This window comes from Lytechinus variegatus, chromosome 2, assembly GCF_018143015.1.
Source record: "Lytechinus variegatus isolate NC3 chromosome 2, Lvar_3.0, whole genome shotgun sequence".
Taxonomy (NCBI): domain Eukaryota; kingdom Metazoa; phylum Echinodermata; class Echinoidea; order Temnopleuroida; family Toxopneustidae; genus Lytechinus; species Lytechinus variegatus.
The window spans coordinates 1970382-1997351 of record NC_054741.1 but is presented as its reverse complement, the minus strand read 5'-3'; the positions used below and the strand labels follow the sequence as shown (position 1 = coordinate 1997351).

Below are 26970 nucleotides of genomic sequence, written 5' to 3'. Positions count from 1 at the left end.
TCACTGACCTTAAATTGCTAAGTACCTCTTGTTTGCAAAGTTGTACAGGGTCTGTCCCGAGTCCATTAACACAAAGTTTAGCAATTACATGCTTGATTTTCATTGTTGTCGATGCAATCATTGCTTAGCTTCGTGTTACGGACCCCTGGTTTCCTTTTCAGTAGGTTAAAATAATTTCAATTTAAAGAGGGGTTGGGTTTCAATCTAGCTCTCACACTCGGCAAAGCTAATTTTATGAAATGATAACATTATCAATGTTTGTTGATGTAAGGCTTTAGGCATATCCCCCTGTCACATTCTTATACTCATCATTATGTAACTATCATTTGAATACCTGTGTAGGTTTATTTTGGAAGAAAAAGAATAGAGCTGTGCACTAGTAGGTCAGATGTTTTTTTTTCTTGTCACTTGAGCTATGTATTACATCATTTTGTCATCGAAAACCTCAATACCCGTGTGTGCTTATATTTGATATTACAGTTGCTCATCGGCAATTCCTCAAACTAGTTTAGTTCACCTCCAGTCTCTTCCTCTCTGTACTCCCCCGTCTTTGTTTGGCATTGCCTGTCCATCTATCTCTGTCTGTATCTATCCCTCTAAATTTCTGTTTCTATCTGTCTCTCTTTCACTGTCTCTCTCTGTGTGTCACTCCCCCTTTCTTCTCTGTCCCTCCCTCTTTCTCTCCGTCTCTATCCCTGTCCCTACCTTTCTCCCTCTTCCTCTCTCACACCTTCCCTGTATACCCTTAGCCCCCTTCCGCTCTCACCCTTTTCTCTCTCACAGCCACCTCACTTCTTTTCATTCCTATGATAGTGTAAGAGGAAATGATAATTTGTGTGCATGTGTGCATTTATAGGTTATAGAAGTTGTAGTTGTTGAGCCTGATGATTTCCAAACGATGTGTATTCTTCAGGTCTAATGACTATGTGGTCTTGAGCAGCATATTTGATGATCGATGCTGTCCATTATTGTTAATCTAGAGTTGCCAAATAGAACGATAAGCCCGACAAAGAAGAAGGTGTCGAAAGAGAAAAGGAAATCGATGATGATTTATTTATATTGTTCTGACTGTAAATATCTGCAAATATTTGACCAATATTCTGTTTAATAGTGATGAAGAGATACTGATATAGGAATGGTCGTTGTGTTATGTTGATATGAAATTCATGGGAATTGGTGAGAAGGAATATTGGGGTGCATATGATGAATTGTAGATATACAGATTCTCTTTTTGATGTTTACATGTAAAGGCTGATAAGAAGTGGGAATCTCAGTGATAATCTGAATGTGTTGAAAGAATAGATAAGAAGGTTATGAAGGGAGAGCTAGCAGCGACTTTCTCTCATATTTCTTTTGCCGTGTCTCATATGCAATAGATGTCAAGATTGAATAACAAGCTTCTGTTAAACCTGTGAAGTCGAGTATGTAGTGTTACGTTTCGTCGACGCAAAGCGAATTAGAGTAGGCCTGCGTATGGACAACGATGAAAGCTGATTTTGATATTAAATAATTGTGAATAACCTTCAGACAGGGACGAGAGTTTACCTATATGAAGCTGTTTTGATGTGTTTAATACTCTTCTACATGTTATAGTGATGAGAGATTTGAGTACTAGATAATCAAAGATAGTTGAGTTTGTGATGTAGTGATTTGAAAATTGCTTTGTACAGGGCAATCATTTTTTTTTTAATATTTACTTATAACATCATGACTACTAATAAATGTGCTTGTAATGATATATGATATTGTGACTTCTTTTGTTTTCCTTTGAAGGGAAATTGCATAAATTATACTCATGGTAGTTGTATTGGATAAATTGATGTACAAAGTCTGTGAAAATCAACGTATATGTTACATGTATGGAGTTGTCCAGTAATGTATGTGCTAAAGGATCATATAGGCTATAGCTTTTCTCCGTTATTAGGGGTAGAGAGTGGGGTCAGAGTTCATACAATTATATATATTAAGAACAAGAAACTTTTTACCAATGCATATGGTAGTATTTTTATTTCTTTTTTTTTTAGAAGAGGAAAATATGTGTTGAGATTGTATGTACTGGATCTTTCTTGATCTCTTCTCATGCATTCTATTCCAGAGATATTTTTGGATGTTTCAAACCATTGATGTTAGTTCCTACCATATACTGCTTGGAATCCTGCGCTCTATGCACTGATTATATGTTATGGGTGGTTTGTGTTTGGTCTCTACCAACGTTCAGAGCTTCTTTTGATATGCAAAAATGAATCAACATGACTGAAATAAGCAGGAATTTCAAAGAAAACAAAATATATATGTATTCAAACCGATGTTATGGGCCAAGACTGCAGTCCCACATGTTTGAATTCTTGTCGGCAGCACATCTGTGGGCTTTGCATACAAGGTCATGGCTTCAAACTCTTTTCTTCAAGGCATTAGCATATGGAGTGACATTTGTAGAGCTCATTTAGGACAGGTTTTCTCATGCTGCATTGAGAATCAGAAAAAAATGGATGTTCAATCACTTATTCAGTACTGTCTTGAGTGTTATTATCCATCGGTTCATCCACATTTTGCACAAAATCATTTGTCCGTGTGAGTTGAATTAGCATCCATTTCTGTGTCTCCATCAAATCAATAACAAATGTGAAAATGTAATAAACTTCATCACTGCATTGTTCCCAGAAACATTCCGTTCGTTGAATTGATCATGGACAGAAAATGAGAAATTCTTACTGCAACTAATACTCTTGTTGGAGTCAATGTTTAGGAGATAAAAAAAGGAAGAAAATATTATGTGTATATGTGTTTTTACTAAACCCTCTTCTGTCTCGAATTCTTATGCGGAATTGATTACTTGTATTAATGTGAATGAATTTGACATTTTAAATGAATAAAGTAATCAAGTATTCTATATAATTGATGAGAGGAAGATTGATGTAAGATGATAAAATTAATGAGAATAATAAAATGGATCCGAGATGTCGGCCTCCTCTGTCGCATGTACTTGACTAAGTGTCGTTCTTGATAGCTATGTGTTAAGTTGTTGTTGGCTTGATCTAATAAGTTTGATGAGATGTTTGAGAGAAGATAAACTTGATCTATGAGCTATGTGTTATTCCACTAATGGTAACTTTGCCATCAATTGTGATTTCAAGGAATGTGTCGTTTACCATGCTTTGGCTTTTATGTTGTATTTACCATTGATGGCAGAATTATCAAACGAGTATGTCACAAAGAAATTTGACTTGGACAAAGTTGGCCGTTTTTATTTCTTGAAAGTCAGTTTGAACTAATTGGTCTAAATCAAGGTAACAAGTCTGATTTTGTCAGCATTATACAAAAAGTGTACACTTTTTATTAGATCTTTGAAAAACATGCACAATCTGTGTATACTCATGGTAGAAGTCAACAAACATTCCTAAATTCGTGCTATACGACAACGACTTCATCTATCGATAGACGGCTTGTAAAAGTACATTTTGGTCCATCAATGTAAAGTGAAAAGCCAGCTAATCTTATTTAAAACACAACATGGCATTGAAGTTTTACCCATATGGCAATGCACTAAGGGGAATGGGAGGAACCGAGTGAGAGAGGGCGGGTATGAAGGGAATGTATAGAAGGCCCGATAGAAGGGAGAAAGCGAGAGATATAGGAATTTAAGTGTGAAAGTGGAAGGAAGAGGTGAGAAGAGAGAGGAGGGGGATAAAGCAAGATGAGATAAAATACATTTTGTATGAAAGGGGGAAGTTGAGGATTAATTGAGTTTTGGGGGGGGGTGATCTTGAGAGGGAAGGGATTGTGACAAGGCTAAAAAGAGTGATCGGAGGGGAGGGGGATGAACATTGAGTCCTGCATGGAGGGAGTGATCCTGATCGAGGGAGGGTGGGGGTGCGATTATTGGCTAAAGAGAGTGATCAACCACTGTCATTATTTTTTAATCTCCAGAGTGTACATGGGATGGGGTTTGAGCCTCAAATCCAGCAAGTACCCCCCCCCCTGATTTTGAGCTCCAGTTCCTTGGCCCCTCTAGTTTTTCTAATAGCTCTTTAATTTTCCCATATTTTCTCATTTTGTTTTCATGTTATTTCAGTGGAAAATGATAGAATAGAAAAATGAATCAAGATGAAATATTGGAGGAATAATTTATGACTACAAAAATGTTAATAAATTCAGGGGCGGATCCAGTATTTGCCAATGGGGGGGGGGAATTTTGGAGGAAAAATTTGACAAGCCCCCCCAAAAAGTGTTCAACCACAAATGAAGGAGATTTTGTACCCGGAAAAATCTTTAATTTCAAAGGGGAGGGGGGCACATCTCGGGTTTTCTTCTCAAAAGGGGGCACATGCCCCTTGTGCCCCCCCCCCCTGGATTCGCGCCTGAATAAAGTGTATAGCAGGGGCCGCGGAACCGGGGGCCCGTTTCTCAACACCGTCATAAGTCTAACTTCTTGACTAAATCGGAGATAGTGAGCTACTTGTCCGCTAACCGTTTCACGAAGCCCTCTTTACCAAGATCGGGTACAACAACCTCACTAAATATTTATGACACCTCCGAACCTGTCACAACTTCTTTCTTAATGACGTAGTGGCATCACGTGGGTAGACTATGACATGCAAAAGTGCCTAGAAATGTGAAAATTATAATCTTACGTAATCAATCAAAAATGTTGAAATTACATCAAAAAACAAGTTGGATGATGCATTCTATGATCATGGTAATACAAAGAATCTACAAAAACTGTTGGTAATACTCCACAAAACCATTCATTTTGAAATAGAAAAATAAATTATTTGATAAAGATTCTACCACGTCAGGCCATCCATAAATGGACTCGTATTTGTCGTTTTCAGACCCCTATTAACATTTTGATAAATTCTATCTCTAATTTATGCATAGAATTTGTCAAATAGTAAGTTTCAGTATCTAAGATTTAAAAGAAAATTGTTAAACTATATTTTGATGATGTTTGGAATCGTAAAATACCGTATTATTATCATCATTTTACAACGAAAACCGTTATGGTTTTACTTTCGTAAACTATTAAAATTGGATATCCCGGGGTACCCATCTCAACGTCCACATGTGATTTTTTAGTCACGAGATCAATTATTCATAATTCCATTTTCTCAGCAATTGAATGCTCAAGTCTTCATGGTCTAAGTATATATGGTGCATAATATACCTGTGCTATTATTCTTAAAAGATGAAATTCCCAATTCATCACAATATTTGCAATTTTGTTATAATTTTCTTTTTGAAAATTATGCTATTTTGTGACTAAGGCTACGTCTCGTCTGCTCTTTTTACCGATAATATCGATATCAATGTTATTTAAGTTAGGAAGCCTTTCGAGAAACGGGTTTAGTAAGATTGGAACTAACTCCGTGGTTGGTGGATAAAGATATGACTAACTTGTCAAGGTGTTGAGAAACGGGCCCCGGTTTTCCAAAACGGTGTTCAAAAACGTAAAAATGACCATATAATTGTGATTTTTAGCATGGTCAGCCCCCCCCCCCCCCCCCCCCCCCCCCCACTGTATAGGCTGACTCTCATCTGGGACTCTCAATATGAAAAAAGTTTGTATATTTATGCCAGTCGCCACTGAGAGAAAAGCTTGTGAAGTTGTGGATCGTTCCTCGTTTTTCTCCTTTCATTCCAAACATTGTTTGAACAAGTGAGACAATCATATCCATATATTACAGGAATCAGCGCGTGATGCATACATTACGTCGCCATTCTAAGAATAGTGACGGATGTAATGAAGATTTGTAGGCTGCTACGACCTAAAAAATAAAATCCTTCTTCTGAATAAAAGATAATCATGACGAATCTAGACGATCGATGATTTATTAAAAACTGCTTGAGTTTATTTAAGGATGTAAGGCATTTATAAGTTTAAAATGTCTTGATTAGGCCAAATAATTTCCAGAAATAGTCCAATATTTTAACAAACTTTCATGACTCACTCTCTCGCGATCTTGCATTGACTACTGCGCTTGCGCAAATGTGTCATTATCGTGATCAATTTTCTGGACGACATCGGTCCATCATCGGCATTAAAAATATCTAAGAAGTTCACAGTACAGTCTTAAATTTCTTCCGAACAGAGTATTTGATATTACGGTAAGTTTGTTGCTGACAATCATCCCTTATTATTAATATTTTGTGTGTTTTGGATTCAGAAATTGACCAAGACTAAGGTAAAGAGTCAGACCCTGGACGACAGACAAGCCCCATCTATTCAACTTGGTGTACCGGTAATGACGACTTAGAATGACATGAGAATGTCAAGACAACACTCATTTCTGCCCGATCCCCCCTATTGAGATTTATAGTAAATATTTTGGAATTAAATACGTTGTTCATACTAGTTATGTGACCCCTCCCTTATGATGATCACAGCATTATTTGTAATGGGGATATTTCGTTCATATTCTTGTCTCTCTCTTTTTAGCCTTTTTTTGCTTGTTAAAACCTTTTTTCCTTTTTTTTTTTTGGGGGGGGGCTTGCCAAATTTTACGTGGGTCAAAATTACCTTCATTTTTTTAGTGACAATCTTTTTTTTCATTTGTCCAGTTCTACGCGAGACAAAATTACCTTCGATCATTATAGTTAAAACCTTTTTTATTTTTTTATTTTTTTTGGGGGGCTTGCCGAATATCACGCGAACGTTTTTCAGCTTTTACTGTTTTATTCGACTTATAATCAAATATTAAATGGGGCTTACCGTAAGGGCACTAGTATTCAACCCGTTTGGAGAGTTTTTTCAAATATACAGAAACATAGAATTTACCTGAATTTCAGACCCGTCTTATTTCTAAGAGCAAATGCTGGTTATTCTTTTTCCGTTATTTTTTTCTTCAACGAGTTGACTGTGTGCGCGGGCGATCGAATTATACGGCGACGGTTTTTTGCACTAGTATTCAACCTGTCTGCACTAGTATTCAACCTAGCGATGAAAGATGGTCCTGTCTCTCAATCTGCCCTTGTCCCATCCGACTATGGACTAGACCATTTGAGATGAGACCAAACAGGGAATTAATCATAGCCAGAGACTTACATAGATCTAGATCTAATTTACCAATATAATATCCTTTTGAGATTTGCTATCTATCCTCACTAGGTTGAATACTAGTGCCATTCAGTGCAATAGGCCATCGGCGCATAATTCGATCCTACGCGCATACAGTCGACAGATTGATAAAGAAAATACCGACAACAGATTACTCTGGAAATAACAAAGGTATGAAATTAAGATAGTTTCCATATTTTCTAAATATTTTTGGAAATATTTCAAAATCTTTGAATTATGCCGGTTGAATACTAGTGCCCTTACGGTACCACAGTTTTTTTAAAGTCAATTCATAAAAATATTCCTCCTCGGGATTTGAGCTTTCTTTCATGAAATATCAATCTTTTTCATGATTACCCAAAATACTTAAAATGTCCAATTTTTTTATCGGTGTAGGCCTATAAAGCTCATGCGTTGTGCCTGCCATATTTTAATGTTGAGATACAACTTTATGCTTTTAATGAATTCCTAAAAACACTAAATTCTCAGATCATCAATTTTGTCGCAATCGAATAATTCGATTGCGTCTCTCTATCAGTTTTGAATATTTATAAAAAATATCAGCTCGTGCTTTTTGCTCGTAATATTTTGATTAGTAAATTCTTCTCTTATATAATGGAGTTTGATAGATAGATAGATAACTAGAGAGAGAGTTGGGGGGGGGGTCCCTCAGCTACTTGTCCTCGCTTATTCCCAATTTGTTATTATGCTCATGTTGTGAGAGCTTTGTGTTTTCATATTTTTTTCTTTTTCAACCTTTTTATTGTCTCGGAGCTTCCCTCTATTTCTTTACACTATGATGTAGTCCTTTTTACTTCATTGTTTCAATTCTTTTTTTGTTCTCATTTCAATGAAAACATCATTATTAAACTGACGTAGAAGACTTTATTACGAAATTTTGACATTGTTTTGTCTCATTTGTTTGGCTTTCTTTTTTTCTTCTCATCTTCTTTTTCTTCTTACTTTTTCCCTTTCCTTATTGTAGGATCTTATTCAAAATTAGATAACCCTTTTGTTAAAGTCCATGTTTTGTTAAACTCTTTTGTTAAACTCCATGTACAGATGTGGACTGCATACCTTAGTAACTAAACTGTAGGCATGATAGGTTGTCTGGTATTTTAACAGTCTGGGTTGTCATAATAAGTAGACTATAGTTTAACAGGTGTATAGGATTACAGACTCTTTGTGTTTCATATTTCTGTTTGGTGTGCTGGCAAGAAAAGCCAAGCCAGCTCACTCTCACTTTTGATTTTGGAGAAGAAGGTCCAATTTGGGGTGTTTCCTAACCAAGGAAAAGGGCGTGTGCCACCCTACCCAGTGCAGGGAGGTTCCTTTCTACTCGATGCCGAATTGTAAGTAATGTTTGGTTCATACGTTTTAATATTAATACAATTCTTATGCTTAATATGGCATGTCTGTTTTCAGAAAGAAAGACAGATTTACATATATATATATATTCTGCTCATTTTGTCACCAAATGACATCTTACTCCAGTCTTCAATGTGAATATAATTATCCTTACTAAAATGAACAAAGTTGTATTTTTGAAGTCTGTTAAAGTCAATTATATAATTGATCTACGATTCAGAGAGAAATAATTATATTAGATTTCTCAACTGTTATGTATTTTCTTGGCTATCAGAAAGCTTATGCTAATAGAAGCTTGTTATTCATTTACTTTGATAATAAATATGAAAGCTAATTTTGATAAGCTGATATCTTTGTGAATAGAATATTGTTAGGGCCTTTGCTGTTAAGTATTTGGTCTATTCCTATTTTAGACGGCTGTCAACCTAGGGTCAGCCCAGAGTCAATGTGGAGTCAATGTAGGTCAGGGTAGCACCTACCCTCTATGTCCAGGTCATGAGTCACAATGTCATTCGAGGGGAATGACTCACTTCAGTCAGCCGAAGCTATATTGTTCGTCGGACTCGACCGTAATTCTTCCAAGTTAGAGCTCCAACTCTTGTTCTTCATTCTTCAAGGACACGTGTCTTCGCTGATGACGTCAGTCGTGTTCTTCGTCGTCGTCGTCGATCATCGGCATACTTGTTCCTCGTCATAATCGTCCAATCTTCGTAGTCGTCGTGGTTTGTCGATCTCTTCTGTTTTCGAACTCCGCATTTACCCGATTGAAGGTTTGATCAAGCAATCGATAAACTTTCCAAGATTTTCGGTAACATAATTTAAAGGCCTATTTCCAGATCAATCTCTTCCCATAAACTTGGGACAGTCAATGATGATTATACTCCTTCTCTATATGAAATGATTTATTGAATATCTGTTTGCAATTATACTTATGTTCTCAACGATTCAATGTAAACGACTTATTATATTTTGTGACATTAAATTGATCACTTCATTTATATCTTGAATATCCTTTGGTCTTTTATTCAGGGTGGTTAAGTAGCCTGTAGATTAATAAGTTAATTAGAGCAGTTTCGCTCGTGACACTTATTTTCTCTTTTATTTCATTTTATGAGGTATCCGCCAATTTATACAACACCAAGCATATAGAGGCGGATAATCAGTGAGGGAGCGTGGCGGTGTGCCGCTCTAAAAAAAGGAGGAATATTGGAAGAAAAAAAGAAGGGATGGGGAAAAAAATAAAGGAAAAAAAAAGGAAAGATGATGATGGCAATGATGATGATGAAAATTGTCTTGGTGATGATGATGGTTGTGGTGACGGTTGTGGTGATGATGGTGATGATGATGATGACGAGATGTAATTTTGTCTTTGAAAAAATTAAGTAGTGCAAAGTTGAATTCATTTAAAGTTTATTATGAAAATAGCAGAAAAAAAATAAAAAATTGGTATGCGTTCGAGGAAAATCCATCCCCCACCAATTTTTTTTCAAAAGGTAAGATTTTTTTGTGACGACGTAGGCCTTTGCAAGCAGCTATATCGGATATAATTATGGTAAAAAAGTAAATGAAATGTCAAGAAATACATGGTAATGATTTTTATGGTACATTTAGTATATCATTAGATAACTTCATACTTGTTTCAAAAAGAAAAAAGTGGGTCGTTACGGACCATTAAAAATGGGAAATTTTGGCATTTTATATTTAGGATAGACCAACTGCTCATTATAGAGGTCACAATAAATCAAGCATTTTAAATTCTATTAACTCTATTTTTTGTCAAATAACACCTTCACCGATATTTTGAAATGATTTTTCTCATATTTTCATCATCTTTTTATCAGGGTGAAATTCCCCTTTAATTTACAAAACAGATTCGCAAACAATATCAAGAGTAGTGGGAGGCAAGGGCGGAAATCTAAGGTGGGGGACCAGGGGCTGGAAAACAGGCAAAAAAAAAACAACAAAAACAAACAAAAACAAAAAAGAAGGTTTATCACCCCCCAAAAAGGTCGTCTCGTCCAAAATACATGTTTTATTTCGATTTAAATGATGTAGGCCTATTTCTTTCCATCATATATAAAAGAAAACAAATAGTAGGGGGACATTTGATAATGTGCCCCCTACTATTTTGGGTTAGGGGGAAGTGTCCCCCTGGGATTTGCGCCCATGTGGGTGGGGGGTGTTGCACCTCCTTTCGGAATCATTATGGAACAGTGTGAATAGTCGCTGTGATTTCGATCTCATACCTATAAAGAAATAGAACAGAAGAATGCCTTGACCACAGGCCAAAATGCCTAACAATTTTTCCGCAGCATTAGCGACTCTCGTAAGGGGTGCTCCATTTATAAATAAAGTTGCATGTATAGCTGTCTATGGCGACAAAATTTATCGCAGAATTGTAGCCAGTTGCGTGGGAAATTGCCAGAAAATTTATTGAATTATAAGAATATTCAATTTTTCGTGAAACAAAGCTTAGTTCTAAGCTAGGGCGGCCCAAATGCGCATGAGTGGAGTCCCAGTTTCTTAACACGGGTAAGTATTGCGGTGTCGCCTAGACTGCTTCTAACCCAGGGAACTTCATGTTCCAGATTGTAAGGCTTTAAAACAAAGCCACATTGTTCTGGTTGACAACAGATGTTATGTCATTGATACAGACTAGGAAATGTACAGTGTTAGTTAGGGTGAACTTGCAGTGACTTGGTCTTTTATAGTATCAGTATCCCGGGTCAGCATTTGCGGGCTATGACATTGCTCAGGTCAGGATTCCTACACTCACACAACATGCAAGGTTAGTAATACTAACCTCGCACAACGCATGTGATTTCATAGTGGACTTTGACGTTTTCATTCATCACACGAATGTGAGGGAATTAAACACGCCAAACCTTTCAATATTTCTCCACTATGTTAATCTTGATATCATGAATTTTAAGTTCATTTTAAAAAGGAATTGGAAATTATTTACAAAAGTGTTTTTATCGCTTACCTCCAAATATCAACCAGGATACTCCTTTCGATCCGTCCTTGGTTATCCTCAATACTGCGGTGGAAATTATGCAAACAACAATTGAAATTCAATTTTTCCTATCGAACATTCTCCATTCAAGTCGTCGGCGCATAATAGGAAATTGTACCAAAAATCAAAAGGTTGCATCTCGTGTATATACTTATAGGTAAAGTACATGTACGCCATCTTTTGACAAGGTGATGATGAAAGTGGATTGAACGAGCAAGAAAATAATGCTGATCACCTAGAATGCAGCTAGTAGTACAAGCTGCAGAAAGAACCGTATGTAAACAAACTGGCTTGTAAATAGTATCGCGCGCCCTCTTTAGGCAAAAATTGATATCCAGGCTGATCAAGAGGCATCTACGTGAAGATCAAGAAAAAATGCTTTTATTTTATTAAAAAAACAGCAAAGAGAAGTCAACAAACGATCCATATTGTTCGGTAAGTGTCATAGCACGATTAGAATTCGTAGCTATGATGTAAAGTCATAGTTATTAGAGCTAAAAAGGTGTGAAAGATTCGCGTGTAGCAGGTGCGAGATGATTTTAACCATGGGTGGGATTCCTATGGAGATTGCTGGTGAGCCACAGAGTGATAAGTTGGGAACACTCTAGATTATGCTGTTAAGAACTACATTTCTTTGAAGTTACATACTGTACATGTAGAATTTATAATTTGGGTATACTTTTTTTTCTCTGGGGATTATTTTTCAGTTAATAATTTTCATTAGATCTTTATGTCTATTGATGCTTAATATGTTTTTGTACTACATTCTTTTTCTAGGGGGATTGTTTTTCAGTTAATAATTTTCAGTAGATCTATATTCATCTATATTGGTGCTTAACATATGGATCTGGATGTGTACAGTGCAGGACCGTTTTGGTATAGCGCACCGGATGAGAGAGAGGGGCTTATGGAGATTAGCAGAACCGGAGGAGGTGGTCTTCAACAGCTGCCTTGAAGGTTGCGACTGTCTGAGAAGTTGCTATGGTGGCTGGAAGATGGTTCCAGTCCACTGTTGTTTGTAAGAAAAATGAGTTCTTATATTGATCAGTATTGAAATTCTCGACTGCAAAACATGTTCTCTGTACACCTTTGGGAATAGTGCAATCTAATTCAATATTGGTAATGTTTATTTTACACTAGGTTAATCTAACATATCAACAGCCCAATCATGTTTAGCGGAGGTTACAGTGCAACAAAGATGAAAACCAACCTGAAGCTGAGTGTCAACAGATTAAAGCTTTTGGAGAAAAAGAAGAGTAAGTGTCATTCACTAAATCTTGAAGATGCACATTGCACTGCTGCTTGTATGTGATCACTGATGATAGGCCTTAAAGTCTGAGGTGCATCCATCAGCAGGAAACGCTCATCACCTTTTCCTTTGTTAATCCCTCGATTTCATTGCATACAAAAACAATGGGTATTTTGGGGGAACCACTCTTAAAGATGTTGACTGAGATTTCTTCTAAATGATACGGCACAGACTTTATATTGAATTTTATTTTAACGATTTATGTATCTTTGGTATGTGCATTTTGACAAGCCTTTTTATGGCTTTTTTTGTGCATACCCAATTTCCATTCATTATTTTGTTCATCTATATTTTTCATAATTATGTGCCAACCATAATTTTATCATTACCACTATTTGTTTCAGTTATGTTCTCTTGGTACCTTTGCTTTGTTTTATGTTATTTATGGTTTCTTTGTGTGTATATATAATTTTGTTCTCATTTTGTTCTTTTTAATGAATTTGGAAATAAATACTGAATTGAATTAAATGGAAAAAGATGTCTTTGACACTAGATGCAAGCTATACACAAAAGCCTAGGAGCAATATGCAGTTCCTTCTGTAAACAGGGGGAAAATCTTGAATTTTACTGGAAGCTACAATGTATTTTCCTATAACTGTAATGGCATTTTGTAGTGCATCACATTTAAATCTGCTATTTTTATGTTTTTTTAAAGTTGAGATGATTCTATTCATAGTGTCTTTTTTTGTTATAAAAGTAGTCTGTGAAACAATGCTATAGATCAACAATAGGCCAACTGGGTACTATAGATCATATAAATATTTTTAGACATAAATCAGGGACTCCTATTTGCTGTTTTGTTGAATGCATCACTTTATGAATATTAATGCAAACACATCAGTGGCAGTCAAAGACTTGATTGTACATGTTTACACAATAAATGAAATATGATAAAAGAAGAATGAAAATTATTAAGATTCACAATAAGTAAACACAAATATCGATCAAATAAACATGTGCATAATAAAAAAAGAGATGAAAAGGGATAAAAGAATGGAACTTTACAAATGTAAGGAAAATTCAGTACATATGACAAAGAATTCTTTATATGAATTTGGTATTGCAGTTCTATTATAAGATTAATATTTTTGAATTAAGTTTCCCAAGGATATAAGTTTTTCCAAGAATAAACCAAACAATAGACCTATATGTGTAAGTACATGTACCACAATGAAACTTTATGTGAATATGAATCCATTTCTGTAAACTGATTTTTACAACCTTTAGAAATGTTTTAATTTATGTGCTTATTCTTTTTTTCATTAATTAGCTGAACAGGCTCAGAAGGCAAGGAAAGAAGTGGCAGATTATCTTGCCAATGGTAAAGATGAAAGAGCAAGAATAAGGGTAAATAACAACTGAAAAATCATAACTTTTTATCATCACCAAAATAAAGCTTGACAGGGGTTCTGTGGTTGGGAGGTCGGGCAGTCATTTCATTGCAAGTCTTGCTGATCAAACTAGGCCTACTTCTTCAGTTACATCAAATGCTCATGATACTTTGCTTTTTATACTTTTGAAGTGAAAACATACCTATACACATTTTTCTTGTGCATTTGGTTCTTTGTTGCCATGGTAATGGCATATTATGGCAATTCATCAGGGATGAAATCTTGCAGTGCCAAATTATACTCAGTTTTTTCCCCAAATATATGGTGAGCAATGTCTAGGGCCATCAATGTACCTATTGTTCTGACCCTCTTATATATTTAACACAAATTAAATAAATGTATAAATGTAGAAAGAAGTACTCTATGATGTATGGTTAGTTATAATAACATAGAATGACCCAGTTCTCATTGCAACAAGATTTCTCTCTCGATTATTAGTTGAGCTGGTAGAGTAGACAAGTTAATCAAGTTTTTTTTTCTTGGCACTCATTATCTAATCAATGATTCTTCTTGACAAATTACTTACCCGATACTCATTGTCACTCAGAATCAGACTCAAACTCTCTCTCTCACACAAATACACACACGCACACATAAGTCAATGCACTCTTGAACATAGAGATAAAAAACCCAAATTCAGACTCAAACACAGACTCATTGTCACTCAGAATCAGACTCACTCACACAAATACACACACACACACAGAATCAAAAAATCAATTTATTCTTGAACATAGAGATGAAACACAGACTCCTTGGGTGATTTCAAGTTTAGTGTTGACCTTTTGGTGTTGGTGTTAGGTCAAGTTTTACATGAGTATAACACCAAACATAAAATGAAGATGGTCCTGAAAAGTCACTCATTGGTTGTTGAGATATCAATAATGTGATCTGGATCAGTTTTACAAACTCAGAATAGGTTTTGGAGCTAGGGGAAGCAATCAAAATTCCAACACTAACACCAACGCCAACACCGGACTTGAAATCACCCATTGTCACTCAGACTGAGAATCAAACTCACAGTCTCTCTCTCTCACACACACACATACACAACACACTAACCCAAACAGACTCAGTTTCCAACTCGTGCATTATTTGTTGTTGCTAATTTAAGGTGGAGCATATTATCAGGGAGGACTACCTGGTAGAGGCCATGGAGCTTGTCGAACTCTACTGTGATCTCCTCCTAGCTCGGTTTGGCCTCATCAATTCCATGAAGACAGTTGATGAATCCCTCCAGGAATCCATTGCCAGTGTGATCTGGGTGGCTCCTCGCTTGTCCCAGGATGTCACAGAATTGAAAGTGGTATTTATATTGATTCATTTTATTTTGTTTTCATATTCTCATGTGAGATATGATTCATATATTTATTTATTTACTTATTTATTTATGTATTTATAAAAAAAAATTATTTTATTTATTTATTTTTTATTTATTTAGTTTTATTCATATTTTTTTGGGGGGAGGGTAAATATAATATACGCATCTTATTAATTTCTGTGTGGTAATCTTTGTGGTAATTGCCTCTGTGGTACATATGACTAACCCCGTATGTGCGGGAGATTCTTGAAGTGATTTGTCTCCATGTTGAAATAATGCTCTTAAATCATAATCATCTGAGCAGTTCATTAAGTGAAGGAGGATTGGAAAAAGAAATGCTGGTTGGACATACAAAACTATTGACTGTTTTAAGAATTGCTCTATATGAATATAGGTATTCTTTTATACTGTTAGGAAAATTGCAAAATGTGCCATATCTTGCTGCTTGGCATGAATAACTAATTGAGTTTAAGGCAATGTTGATATTTTTTTATCATTGGCAAATCTATTGGCCTATCTGAACGTGACATATCAAACTGCCTCAAAGTTTCTTGCATGTAATCCCTTCAAAAGATTCCATTTTCCTTTTCTGAATTGATAGATAGCAGGACAGTTGAGAGGTAAATATGGCAAGGAATTCTTTGACATTTGCGTTGCTGACAGAGAAGATTGGGTCAACAGCAGGGTAAGATCATGTTTACTTCTGAAGAAATATGGTAGGGGAAGGCGGGGTAAGTTGAGCATAGGGGCAAGTTGAGCCACCAGCCCCAGGCCAATAATGAATGAGTCAGACATTGTGGTGGTGTCATGTATTGATGACCCATAGCATAACCCCTAACCCCACCACATTGTTTCCAACTTTCAAACAAAAAGTAGTTTTTTAGAGGGAAAAATATGAATTTCAGCCAAAAAAGTAAAAAAGAGTGTGAAATAGATAAGTGCTTTATAAACACACAAGTCTTTAAATATAATAAAGACATGATAACAACATTATTAGTCCAGGTATGGATCTTCATTCTTGTCATAGTCTTTTATATGATGGATGCATAATAAATGTGTGGATACAAAATTATCGCACTAAATTCGGACTGGGGTAAGTTGAGCCAAACAGCATGGGGCAAGTTGAGCCATGGTAATTCCTATGGTAATGTATCTTAAAAAAAATAAACCATAAAAATCGATTGAAATGCAGGCTGAAAGGAGCAAATTTACATGACTGCCTTTTTCCTTTTACAGGATGTTAGTATTTATAGAGAATTAGCAAGTAAAAAGACTTTAAACAAAAAATTGACATGCTGGTTCTCCCCCCATACATTTTGTACATAGTTTTTGTGGCCAAACTTACCCCAGAAGGTGGCTCAAACCTACCCCATATATGGGGCAAGTTGAGCCATTTGACATCGTTTTTTTCAAAGGTCACGATGACTTTCAGTGTGGGGATAGAAAGTTATATATAGGTGGAAAATATTTCAGAAGAATGAAATTTCAAGGCAATTTACTCATTTCGACAAGATTATCAATCATATCAATTCTAACATGCAAAAAGCAAAAACTGTCACAACTTACCCCGCCTTCCCCTACTTGTGGTCATTACAGGGGTGTGAGAGTTCAGATTTTTATCTGATTTCAGATCTTTTTGTTTTGATTTTCAGCTTGATTTCAGCTTATTTTGGGCTTTCCTCTGTGCAAAAAGTATGAGAGGTTTTTCTTTTTCAGACTTTTTCAACACTCTTCAGCTTTTTTCAGCTTTTTTTTTGTGATCACTCACACCCCTGGGTCATTATACGAATGTCAGTTTTTATACTTGGTGCTAAAATTATGGGAAGCCAAAATTTTGATTACCATGTGTATTTCTTTTGTTTACTGTGGTTTTTCCGTCATTCCTCCATCATGGAAACAACTTTCTTATTTGTCATTTCCAGACAGGTATAAACGATTTGGATGTCAAATGAGGTGATAAATTGAACCTATAGTGAAAGAGGATTGTGTCACAATTGGCTATCCATAGTTAAATGACAACTTTAGATCCAAGTTTATATTAAACACAAGTTGAGAATACGGGCCAATGTATCTAAAAACCATCTTTGTTTTTCTTTGTTGACAGTTGAAGCATAAGATGAGTGTGAAAGCACCTGCCCAGACCCTTGTTGAGAACTACTTGATTGAGATTGCAAGAAGTCACAACATACCATATGTCCCAAACCCAGTTGCTTTCAATGTAAGTAGCCTTTTATCTTTAAATGAAAGAAAGTATACCCAAGCGATGACGTCACAATTTTTTTGCATTTCGGCATTTCTTGTACTATACTACGGTAGGGCCTGGTGTAATACCTCAGCAACCCAAATTTTGTGGGAATCGGACCATCAAGATATGCATGACTAGCCCCATAGAAGTCAATGTATTATTGGCCTGATTCATAACATCTAGAATCTTTCCTATAATTTTAGTTTATCTTTTGGTCATAAAAGTCACTGAATATATTTTGAACCAGCAGTTTTCAATGCAAATTCAACTGAATATATTTCTTATCCCTTTATACATGTAGTGTAAATGACTGGATATGGTGAAGGTTGAATCCTGTAATAAAGTAATTGCTCAATGCATCTTTTATCTTCTTATCCCTCTAGGGTGATGATGTTGAGCAAATGTTGATTAATATGGATGATGAGTTCAAGCCTGGGTCAGGTCCCCCAGCTGGCCCCAGCGGAGGTGGTGGAGGGGGCGGAGGAATGACTACTGCCCCCATACCCACCGCCCCTCTACCACAGGCACAGGCACCGTACCCACCTGCAGTTAACCCTGGGATGGCCTACCCTCCTCAGAATGTAAGTAAATAGGAAACATGGGGGCTGTTTCATCAAAACGCTTGTAGAGTTATGCATGTCACTCCAAACAACTTGAACATCGGTTGCTAATATGTGTTGCCAAAGTTTTAGGAGAATATGATTGTTATGACAAATTTCGTTTGAGATATTTGCACACACACACTTTGCGCTACAATGTATGCCACCAGTAAGAATGTTATCTGGCCATATGCATATTGCACCTTTAGCTTGATCTTACCATGTTTAGTTTGTAAGATTCTTAGTCTTGCGTAACTTTGAAAAACGCTTTGTGACACAGTCCCTTGTTTTAACAGTGACAATCGTAACAGAAAATCCTCCCAATAGATTCAAAACCACTTTGAATATATATATTGCTCTTACTGGGAGCATAAATACTAGGGTCAATCATAGATATTATAAAGGGAACAGGGTCTTGTTGCACAAAACTTGCATTTGAACGCAACTTCTAAAGATCAAATAAGCCTGAAGCGTGCATCTGATTGGCTGACATTCAAGTTTCTTTGATTTTTTAAAATAGCATTCAAACACATGCTTCTTTCTTAAATATTGTGATCAAGCAAAACAGAACTTGCAATGGATTCTTGAAAACCCCAAAATGCTTTTCTAGAAACAGGAATTCTGTTGGGAATCATCTTTCCTTTTAAATTTTGGGCATCTTTCCTAAGGAGTTTATTGCGTGCTAAACAATTGATATTGCATACCCTAAAATAAGTTTTTTCTACATGTATTTTCATGATTTTCTTTTTAGCAATATGGTGTATTGCATGCTTTCCTAGCCATTCTTTGTTTGATACTATGGCCCTTATTCTGAAGTCAGGTTTAACTTAAACTCAGGTTTAAAGTTGTGGTTTAAGTATGGATAGCCAATTGTTACATAAATCACTAACATTAGAGATATCATATTTCAGCTCATTTGGCTCTCAAATTATTCATTATTGTGTAGGAAGTATAAATTGACAATTGTCTCCATCATCGATGAATCAGGAAAGAGCACAGTAAACATACAATTTAATAAAGATTTTGACACTCTTGGCTTCCCATAATTTTAGCACAGAGTTAGACCATGGTCTAAAGTTAAACCTGACTTCAGACTGGGCCTATGAGTTGAAACCTACCCTCTGAATGCAGTAGAATAAAAAACCTTGGACAATGCATGATTCCAACACTAACCCATTCCATTTTCTGCCAATTTTATTTTTGCTTTATGCTTTATTTTCTATATGCACACATTGTGATGTTTTTGAAACAGCTGTATCAACTACTGTTTCACTAACATTCAATTTGGACAATGTATAAATATATCGCAATTAAAGTAGGTATTGTCCCACAGATCTAGCTATAGAAGTGTCTGAAATGATTGATCTGTGTATTTGTCTGTATATAGAACCGGGGTGGTCCTCCACCCCTCCCTAGTAAACCCCCAGTGGGGGGCGTACCTAATGGACCGGTGAGTTACATGTCAGTCCAAACAGGACCGTCTGTTTCGTCTCCCTCTGTCTTTGGCTCTGGCTATGACTGTCCCCTCTTATGCTTCCCCCCTCTCTCCCCCTCTCTCTTTCATTTCCCCCTATTCTCCATGCTGTGATGTCAGATAGGGTGTCTATACACTAAACATGTCTACCTTTCATTTCTTCTCTCTCCTGTGCATTGTTCTGTATCATGGTTAGGCTGTTCAAACCTTGCATCTCTAAATGTAAAAAATTGCGAATAGCTCATAATAAGCTTAATAGATTTTAAGATATGACGTACTCTATTAAAATTACTCTGTTTTCTAAGCTGCCGTTTGAGAATTTTGAGAAACTAGGTGGCTGGTCAGTACCAATATACTTGTTATCACTCACAAGCTGTTAATTTTTGACAAATTAAAAAAAATGGTCAAATCCTTGGGCTTGTGTAGCTGTCACTACTGACAACCAATTTGAAACAATGCAAAGGCTTTGCTCCCTTTCCTTTTCTCTCTCTCTCATCCTACTTTTTGAAAGAAATGCATTGGATAATATGATCAACTGTATTCCAGCCCTCTTGATCAAAATCTGTCACTCGATGTTGCTCTTGTCTCTTCAATTCATAGATTTATGTAATTTTTCATTCACTTAACATTGTATTCAACAGCCATCATTTATACATGTATATACATGATATATCAACTGTATCACAGCTATAAATGTGTGAAAATTATTCTCATTATAACATGCTTCAATATAATTAGCATAATTCTATGCACCTACTATCACATCGTGGCTTATTCAGAGAAGGTTGTATATATACATGGTGTGTATTTGTATCTTTATTTTGACTAACTATCTGTAATTGTTGAAATAATAAGATATGATTAGTGCACAGATGATTGTGTGTAAGTGGCAATGCAGTGCACCTGAAGGTAGTTTCTCAATTTACAACATTATGGTGCTTGTGCTTTTGCGAGTGTTTTTGCACAGTATTGTGAATACCTGCGTTGCTTTCTTACTTCACAAATGTAAACATGTACATTGCATCATATTTTTTGTTCGGGAGCCCTCACAACAGCCACAAATCGCACGGATGTGGAAGCCACCATTTCTTTCAAATTCACAAGCGAAGCATTTAAGTTCAAACTATAATCACTCTAAATTCCTTGTCCATGTTTTCTCTTTGAAAGAGAGTACATTTTTTTGCATATATGTGGTATAAAAAAAACTGCTTCAATTTAGAACAGCTGAAGGGTTGCATAGAAATTAAAGCGTCCATTTTTTCTTCATTTTTATACCTGTTTTGTAATACTTACACACATACTGTATCATGATCAAGCTATACTTTTACACTCTTATAAGAAATTTTATTCATCTTTCTTTTCTGTACATACAAGTGTGTTACAAAGGTGTTTTTTTTTTACATTCATACATTACAAATCTTCAGTATAATCATACATTATTGACAGTTGAAAAAAATTCAAACAAATCATGAAAATAATGAAAGAAAGATGAAGGGGATCTTGTGAAAAGCAGTGCTTGTAAGGTTAGGGTCGCCTTTTCTATCCAATGCTAAGGTATGAGTCAAAGCAAATGGCTAATTTACTATCTTGGTATGGTTAATTAAAGAGGGTTTATAGACATGGTTTGATGATAGCGTAATATTACATCAAATTTTTTATGCTTATTGTTGCTTTAGATAACCTACTCTGCATAGTTAAAATATACTAGTTGGAGCGGAGATGATACCTGAAGTTATACCTTTACTTCCTATTTTTTTGTTTTCCTTTTATCCTATATGATTTAAGAAATATAAATTGACAGCTACAGTATAGTCAAAATTATTCATAAATGTATAGCAACATCATCTTGGAAACTCTTGCATATTAACATATTAAATTCATTAACATTTGAAAGTGTAAACACATGCATATTCATGTTGGATGTAAAGTAATTTTTCATTTTCCCTGTAAGTATCCTTCTCATGAATTAAACATCAATATTTTAACAAAATTAAGTTTACATATCTGGAAAGCCCATTCAAGTTTATTGTTATGCTAGAAAAAAAATGAAGGCCTTACTTCATTTGTTTGTAATACACATGTTATTTTGTAAGATCAGTGCTTTTAAACCCATTCCAAGTTTGACAGAAAGGAAACAAACAATGCACCCTACACACATTCATAACTTGTTTAATGCTTCACTTTTGTTTGAATAAGTTCTTTATATTTTGCTTTTTATCTACAAAAGTCAAGATCATTTCCCTTTTAAATGAGAGTCATCAAATTGCAATACCACTGTATGGACATACCTGATATTATTTGCCATTCAAATTCCAGCTTTTTACATTTTCTATTTCCACTGATTTCAGGATATTTCAGAAGTCCTGAATCGTCTCATATTAAACTACCTGTTTAAACTTCTTGATTCTCAAAAATCTTCTATTTTGTGTCATTAATGATGAATGTCTAAGCTGCTCAAATCCGCACTGTTGATTGCTGTTTACCAAATTTAAAAATACAAGAGAGAAATTTCTGCAAAAATACTGATTCACTGTTAGACTGAAAGCAGTGCAGCATGTTTTTACACTGCAAAATTTGAAGTAACGGAAAAGCAATTCTGTTACATAATAGACTTTGTTTACAAAACCAATCAAACCAAACAAATGAAACTTTCACAGAAGGTGCAATATGATTGTGGCTTTCTGAATCATTACACTATATTTAGAATAAAGCTTATAGTCTAGAAATGATTTGGATTGATCAAAGAGACATTTCTTTTTGTTCTCCTCTTGCTTCTTTGACCAAAACTAGTCAGTCAAGCAATCCATGCTGCATATACCTGTTTTTAATATTTCCTGTCAATTCCACAATATATGATTTATTCCCGTCACTATTTTGAACATGGAAATATTATTTGCTTTGTTTGCATGTTTTATTTGTTACCATAGCAACAGCCAATGGGTGCAGCAGGGGGCTACCAACCAACACCCAATCCTCTCCCACACAATGTGCCTGTAAGTACATTCATCTCGGTCCCATATGAGTTGCTTTGTAACTTAACATTATTTTAAGTTATACAAATTATTTTGAGAGCAGCTTGAGTGCTTGAAAAAGCCAAGAGAAGTTCTTGAAATTCTATTCTTTTATCTCACAGGCTTTAGCTGATGAATTTTGCTATATGGCTACTGCTTCTACTACTACTTCTACTACTATTACTACTACTACTACTACTACTACTACTACTACTACTACTACTACTACTACTACTACTACTACTACTACTACTACTACTACTACTACCACTACTACTACTACTATACTACTGCTGCTACTACTACTACTACTACTACTACTACTACTACTACTACTACTACTACTACTACTACTACTACTACTACTACTACTACTACTACTACTACTACTACTACTATTACTACTACTACCACCACACTACTACTACTACTACTACTACTACTACTACTACTACTACTACTACTACTACTACTACTACTACTACTACTACTACTACTACTACTACTACTACTACTACTACTACTACTACTACACTACTACTACTTCTACTACTACTACTACTACTACTACTACTACAATACTACTACTACTACTACTACTACTACTACTACTACTACTACTACTACTACTACTACTACTACTACTACTACTACTACTACTATACTACTACTACTACTACTACTACTACTACTACTACTACTACTACTACTACTACTACTACTACTTCTACTACTACTACTACTACTACTACTACTACTACTACTACCACCACCACTACTACTACTACTACTACTACTACTACTACTACTACTACTACTACTACTACTACTACTACTACTACTACTACTACTACTACTACTACTACTACTACTACTGATACTACTACTACTACTACCACCACTACTATGTCTACTACTACTACTACTGCTACTACTACTACTACTACTACTACTACTACTACTACTACTACTACTACTACTACTACTACTACTACTACTACTACTACTACTACCACCACAACTACTACTACTACTACTACTACTACTACTACTACTACTACTACTTCTACTACTTAACTACTACCACTACTACTATACTACTGCTGCTACTACTACTACTACTACTACTACTACTACTACTACTACTACTACTACTACTACTACTACTACTACTACTACTACTACTACTACTACTACTACTACTACTACTACTACTACTACTACTACTACTACTACTACTACTACTATACTACTACTACTACTACTATTACTACTACTACCACCACCACTACTACAACAACTACTACTACTACTACTACTACCACCACTACTACTACTACTACTACTACTACTACTAATACTAGTACCACTACTACTACTACTTCTACACTAGTACTAATGTCATTACTATACTTCTACTGTTTACTAAACCACTACATCAAAGCACGCTGCTTACTGTATTGTTCATACATGTATCCATCTATCTGCACGTTGTTGCTTCTTAAAACAAAAGAACTTGTACTTTGCTCGTTGCAATTATATAGTGCATGGTCATTCAATGTATTTCCAATCATAGCCTAAATGTGTTTTTTTCTCTCATATCTTATCTTAGGCACCACCATATGAGCTCCATGACAGCAACCCAACTCCATGTGAGTATCAATTTTTTTCCTATCAAGATTAATACCTTTCATTTAAAATAATAACATTAGTGAAAATGAATAGATGTAAATTTGATAGTTTTATCCTTGTATTTCTTATTACCAATAATCTTTCCAGAGTTACTTTTCTATTTTGAGTTGTCATTCCTTCTCCTTTTTGCAAAATGTCTTGTTAAATTAGAATCAGCATCATTAACTGGGTCCTATATGTCTGCATGTACATGTATGTGTTTTATTTTGCTTGGAAGCGCGATGAAAGTGGAAATTTGAGAATAATCTTCATTTCCCTTTAAATTTTCTTGAATGATGAATAAGATCAACTTGTACAACGCGAAACCCATCTTATAATAAAACGCCATTCTCCATCTTTATTTAGATCCTCCACCTGCAGCTACCAACACCCCTACCCAGCCCCCAGTCCAGCCCCCAGCTCAGCCCCCTAATGCCCAGCTTCCCAGTGATAGCATACCCAACCTCCCAGCTGTACCGGTCAACTCATTCCCACCCCTCGATGCCACTGTCGGTGGTAAGTCTGCTGGAGGGGAAGACGTGGACTTTGACGATCTCACCAGAAGGTTTGAAGAACTCAAAAAGAAGAAATAAATTATTCATTTTAGTCTTGTACTCTATTTTCTTAATGTATATTATTTAATTCTCTACCAATATATGTATTTTAATCTTATAGATGCTTCTCTAAATAAAAGTTAAAAAAAATATATAATTGTAATTGTAACATATGGAAATAGGAAGGCTATAGTGAATCTGTGAATGAAGAAATCTTTCTGAATGTCACAGAGTTAATGGAAGATAAATATGTACATTTTATGCAGCTTGTAAGGATGATATATATGTATATTTGCTGAAATGTTTTTTGGCTCTGTGTTTCCTAAAAAGTTAACACTATTACACGTTACCTTAAGAACAATCGTAGTAATAAGTAATTTCTAATATCAAATCATTACATTAATACATCCTGATGCCGTTTTAGAGCAAAAATCTTATAGAAAGAAGAGATTGATACATTTATAATAATTGTCTTGGCATTCTTTGCTGCAAGAAAATAATGACAGTAATTGCATTGAGACATATTATTTAGTCATTTCTGTGAATATTTTGATTTTTCTTTTTATTTATGAAATGAGTTATCCTATACTCAATTCAATCATAATTTTACAGAAATGAATAAGATGACATAAAAAAAAGAATGGTGGAAGAATGCTGAAGATGTTTTGTTTTATATAGAATTGTAATGTATATTACAATTGATCGTTAACCCCCTTTCATCATATTAATGGAAAATGCCACCCAAATATGTGAATGAGGTATGCTTGGGCCCTGAATGTCTTTGAAATCTCGTCATACAGAAAGCTAGATGTTTTTGACATAATGTTTATTTCATAGCAATGTATTTATTGCCATTTTATCCAGGATTTTTTTCCAACATAATTTCCACTTCTCGATGGTTTATTGTTGTCAGTGGCCAGTGGCATAGAATGAATTTCATCAATCAAAGTAGTTCTTAGAGAAGAACAATATATTTATATTTTACCTTCATTGAAAGTGAATTCCCCATTGCACAAAAAGGTAGTCTAGCTCTAAATCAAGTCTGCTGTAATTGTAATGATGAATGATACTGTAGATGTGACTTATACCCTTTTCATAAATTTATCCTCCAATTAGCCACCTAAGAGTAATGCGGATAATTCAATAAAAATTGCGTTCACAAACTCTGAAAATAAGCCGTATTATTTTTACGAGCGCCAGTCCTGAAAAAAGGCGGATAATCGTCATGACAACTGGACACGCCCCCTCCGATGCGGTTGTGTTGGAAAAGGGTGACCTTGTGACCGCACCATGGCAATTATCCGCATTATTTGGAAATGCGTTCATAAACTCAAAATCTTGTCCCGATGCTGCTATTATGCGGATAATAGCAGCATCAAAATAATGCGGATAACTCTTGTCCTCCAATTTTACGACCAAATTATGCTGCTATTAGCCGCATAATTGGGTTTATGAAAGGGGTATGAATTGCTGTTCAGGTCAATGTCAATACTGGACACCCCTTGGTATTGTAATCTCATGATTAATTGATATTGCTATTGAGGATTAATTCGGTGTTGAAATGGGCATTAGAGTAAAAGGATGTTGTGGTTTGTTATTAGATTAACCTTCATAGCATTAAAGCATCTAATTGAGTGATGTAGATAAATAATAGTCAACATTTAATTTCAGTTACCGGGTATGTTTGTACTTGCATTGCATGGAAACTTTGAATAACAAAATTTCAACATCAGATGTTCAGCTTTGCTGCTAACTTTTATTGTAGTATAAAATCCAAACCTGGCACTTCTGGATAGTTAAGTTCGTTTGTAACTTCAGTCTGGCCCTACATGTTATGAAAGCATGTAGTTTGATGTAAAAGCAAAGCCCACAATGAAAAAAAAATGTATAATGCTTCATCATTAACCACCTGTTGTTCAGCTCTCGCAAGATTTTTAGTGCAATCAATATCAGTATA

At 35.4% G+C, this 26970-nt stretch overlaps 1 protein-coding gene across 2 annotated transcripts; it reads left to right on the top strand.

Annotated features, from left to right (window-relative positions):
* Positions 1 to 5968: 5968 nt before the first annotated feature.
* LOC121407044 (IST1 homolog) lies at positions 5969 to 26017 on the top strand. Of its 2 annotated transcripts, XM_041597950.1 has the most exons (11): positions 5969 to 6105; positions 12579 to 12694; positions 14018 to 14094; positions 15253 to 15444; positions 16061 to 16144; positions 17564 to 17677; positions 18088 to 18285; positions 19691 to 19753; positions 22705 to 22770; positions 24401 to 24440; positions 24826 to 26017. In XM_041597950.1, the coding sequence occupies exons 2-11, from the start codon at positions 12607 to 12609 to the stop codon at positions 25050 to 25052; spliced, it is 1149 nt and encodes a 382-aa protein (XP_041453884.1). In that variant the 5' UTR covers positions 5969 to 6105; positions 12579 to 12606; the 3' UTR covers positions 25053 to 26017. The 2 variants fall into 2 exon arrangements, with proteins under 2 accessions (XP_041453884.1, XP_041453885.1); XM_041597951.1 differs by lacking the exon at positions 19691 to 19753 and having other exon boundaries at positions 5970 to 6105.
* Positions 26018 to 26970: the final 953 nt, after the last annotated feature.

Bases quoted from the DNA above. Each gene is read 5' to 3' on its own strand.
- LOC121407044 (XM_041597950.1), top strand. From the start codon at position 12,607: ATGTTTAGCGGAGGTTACAGTGCAACAAAGATGAAAACCAACCTGAAG. The intron at 17,678-18,087 runs GTAAGTAGCCTT...TTATCCCTCTAG, and splicing joins CAAACCCAGTTGCTTTCAAT to GGTGATGATGTTGAGCAAAT. The intron at 18,286-19,690 runs GTAAGTAAATAG...GTCTGTATATAG, and splicing joins TGGCCTACCCTCCTCAGAAT to AACCGGGGTGGTCCTCCACC.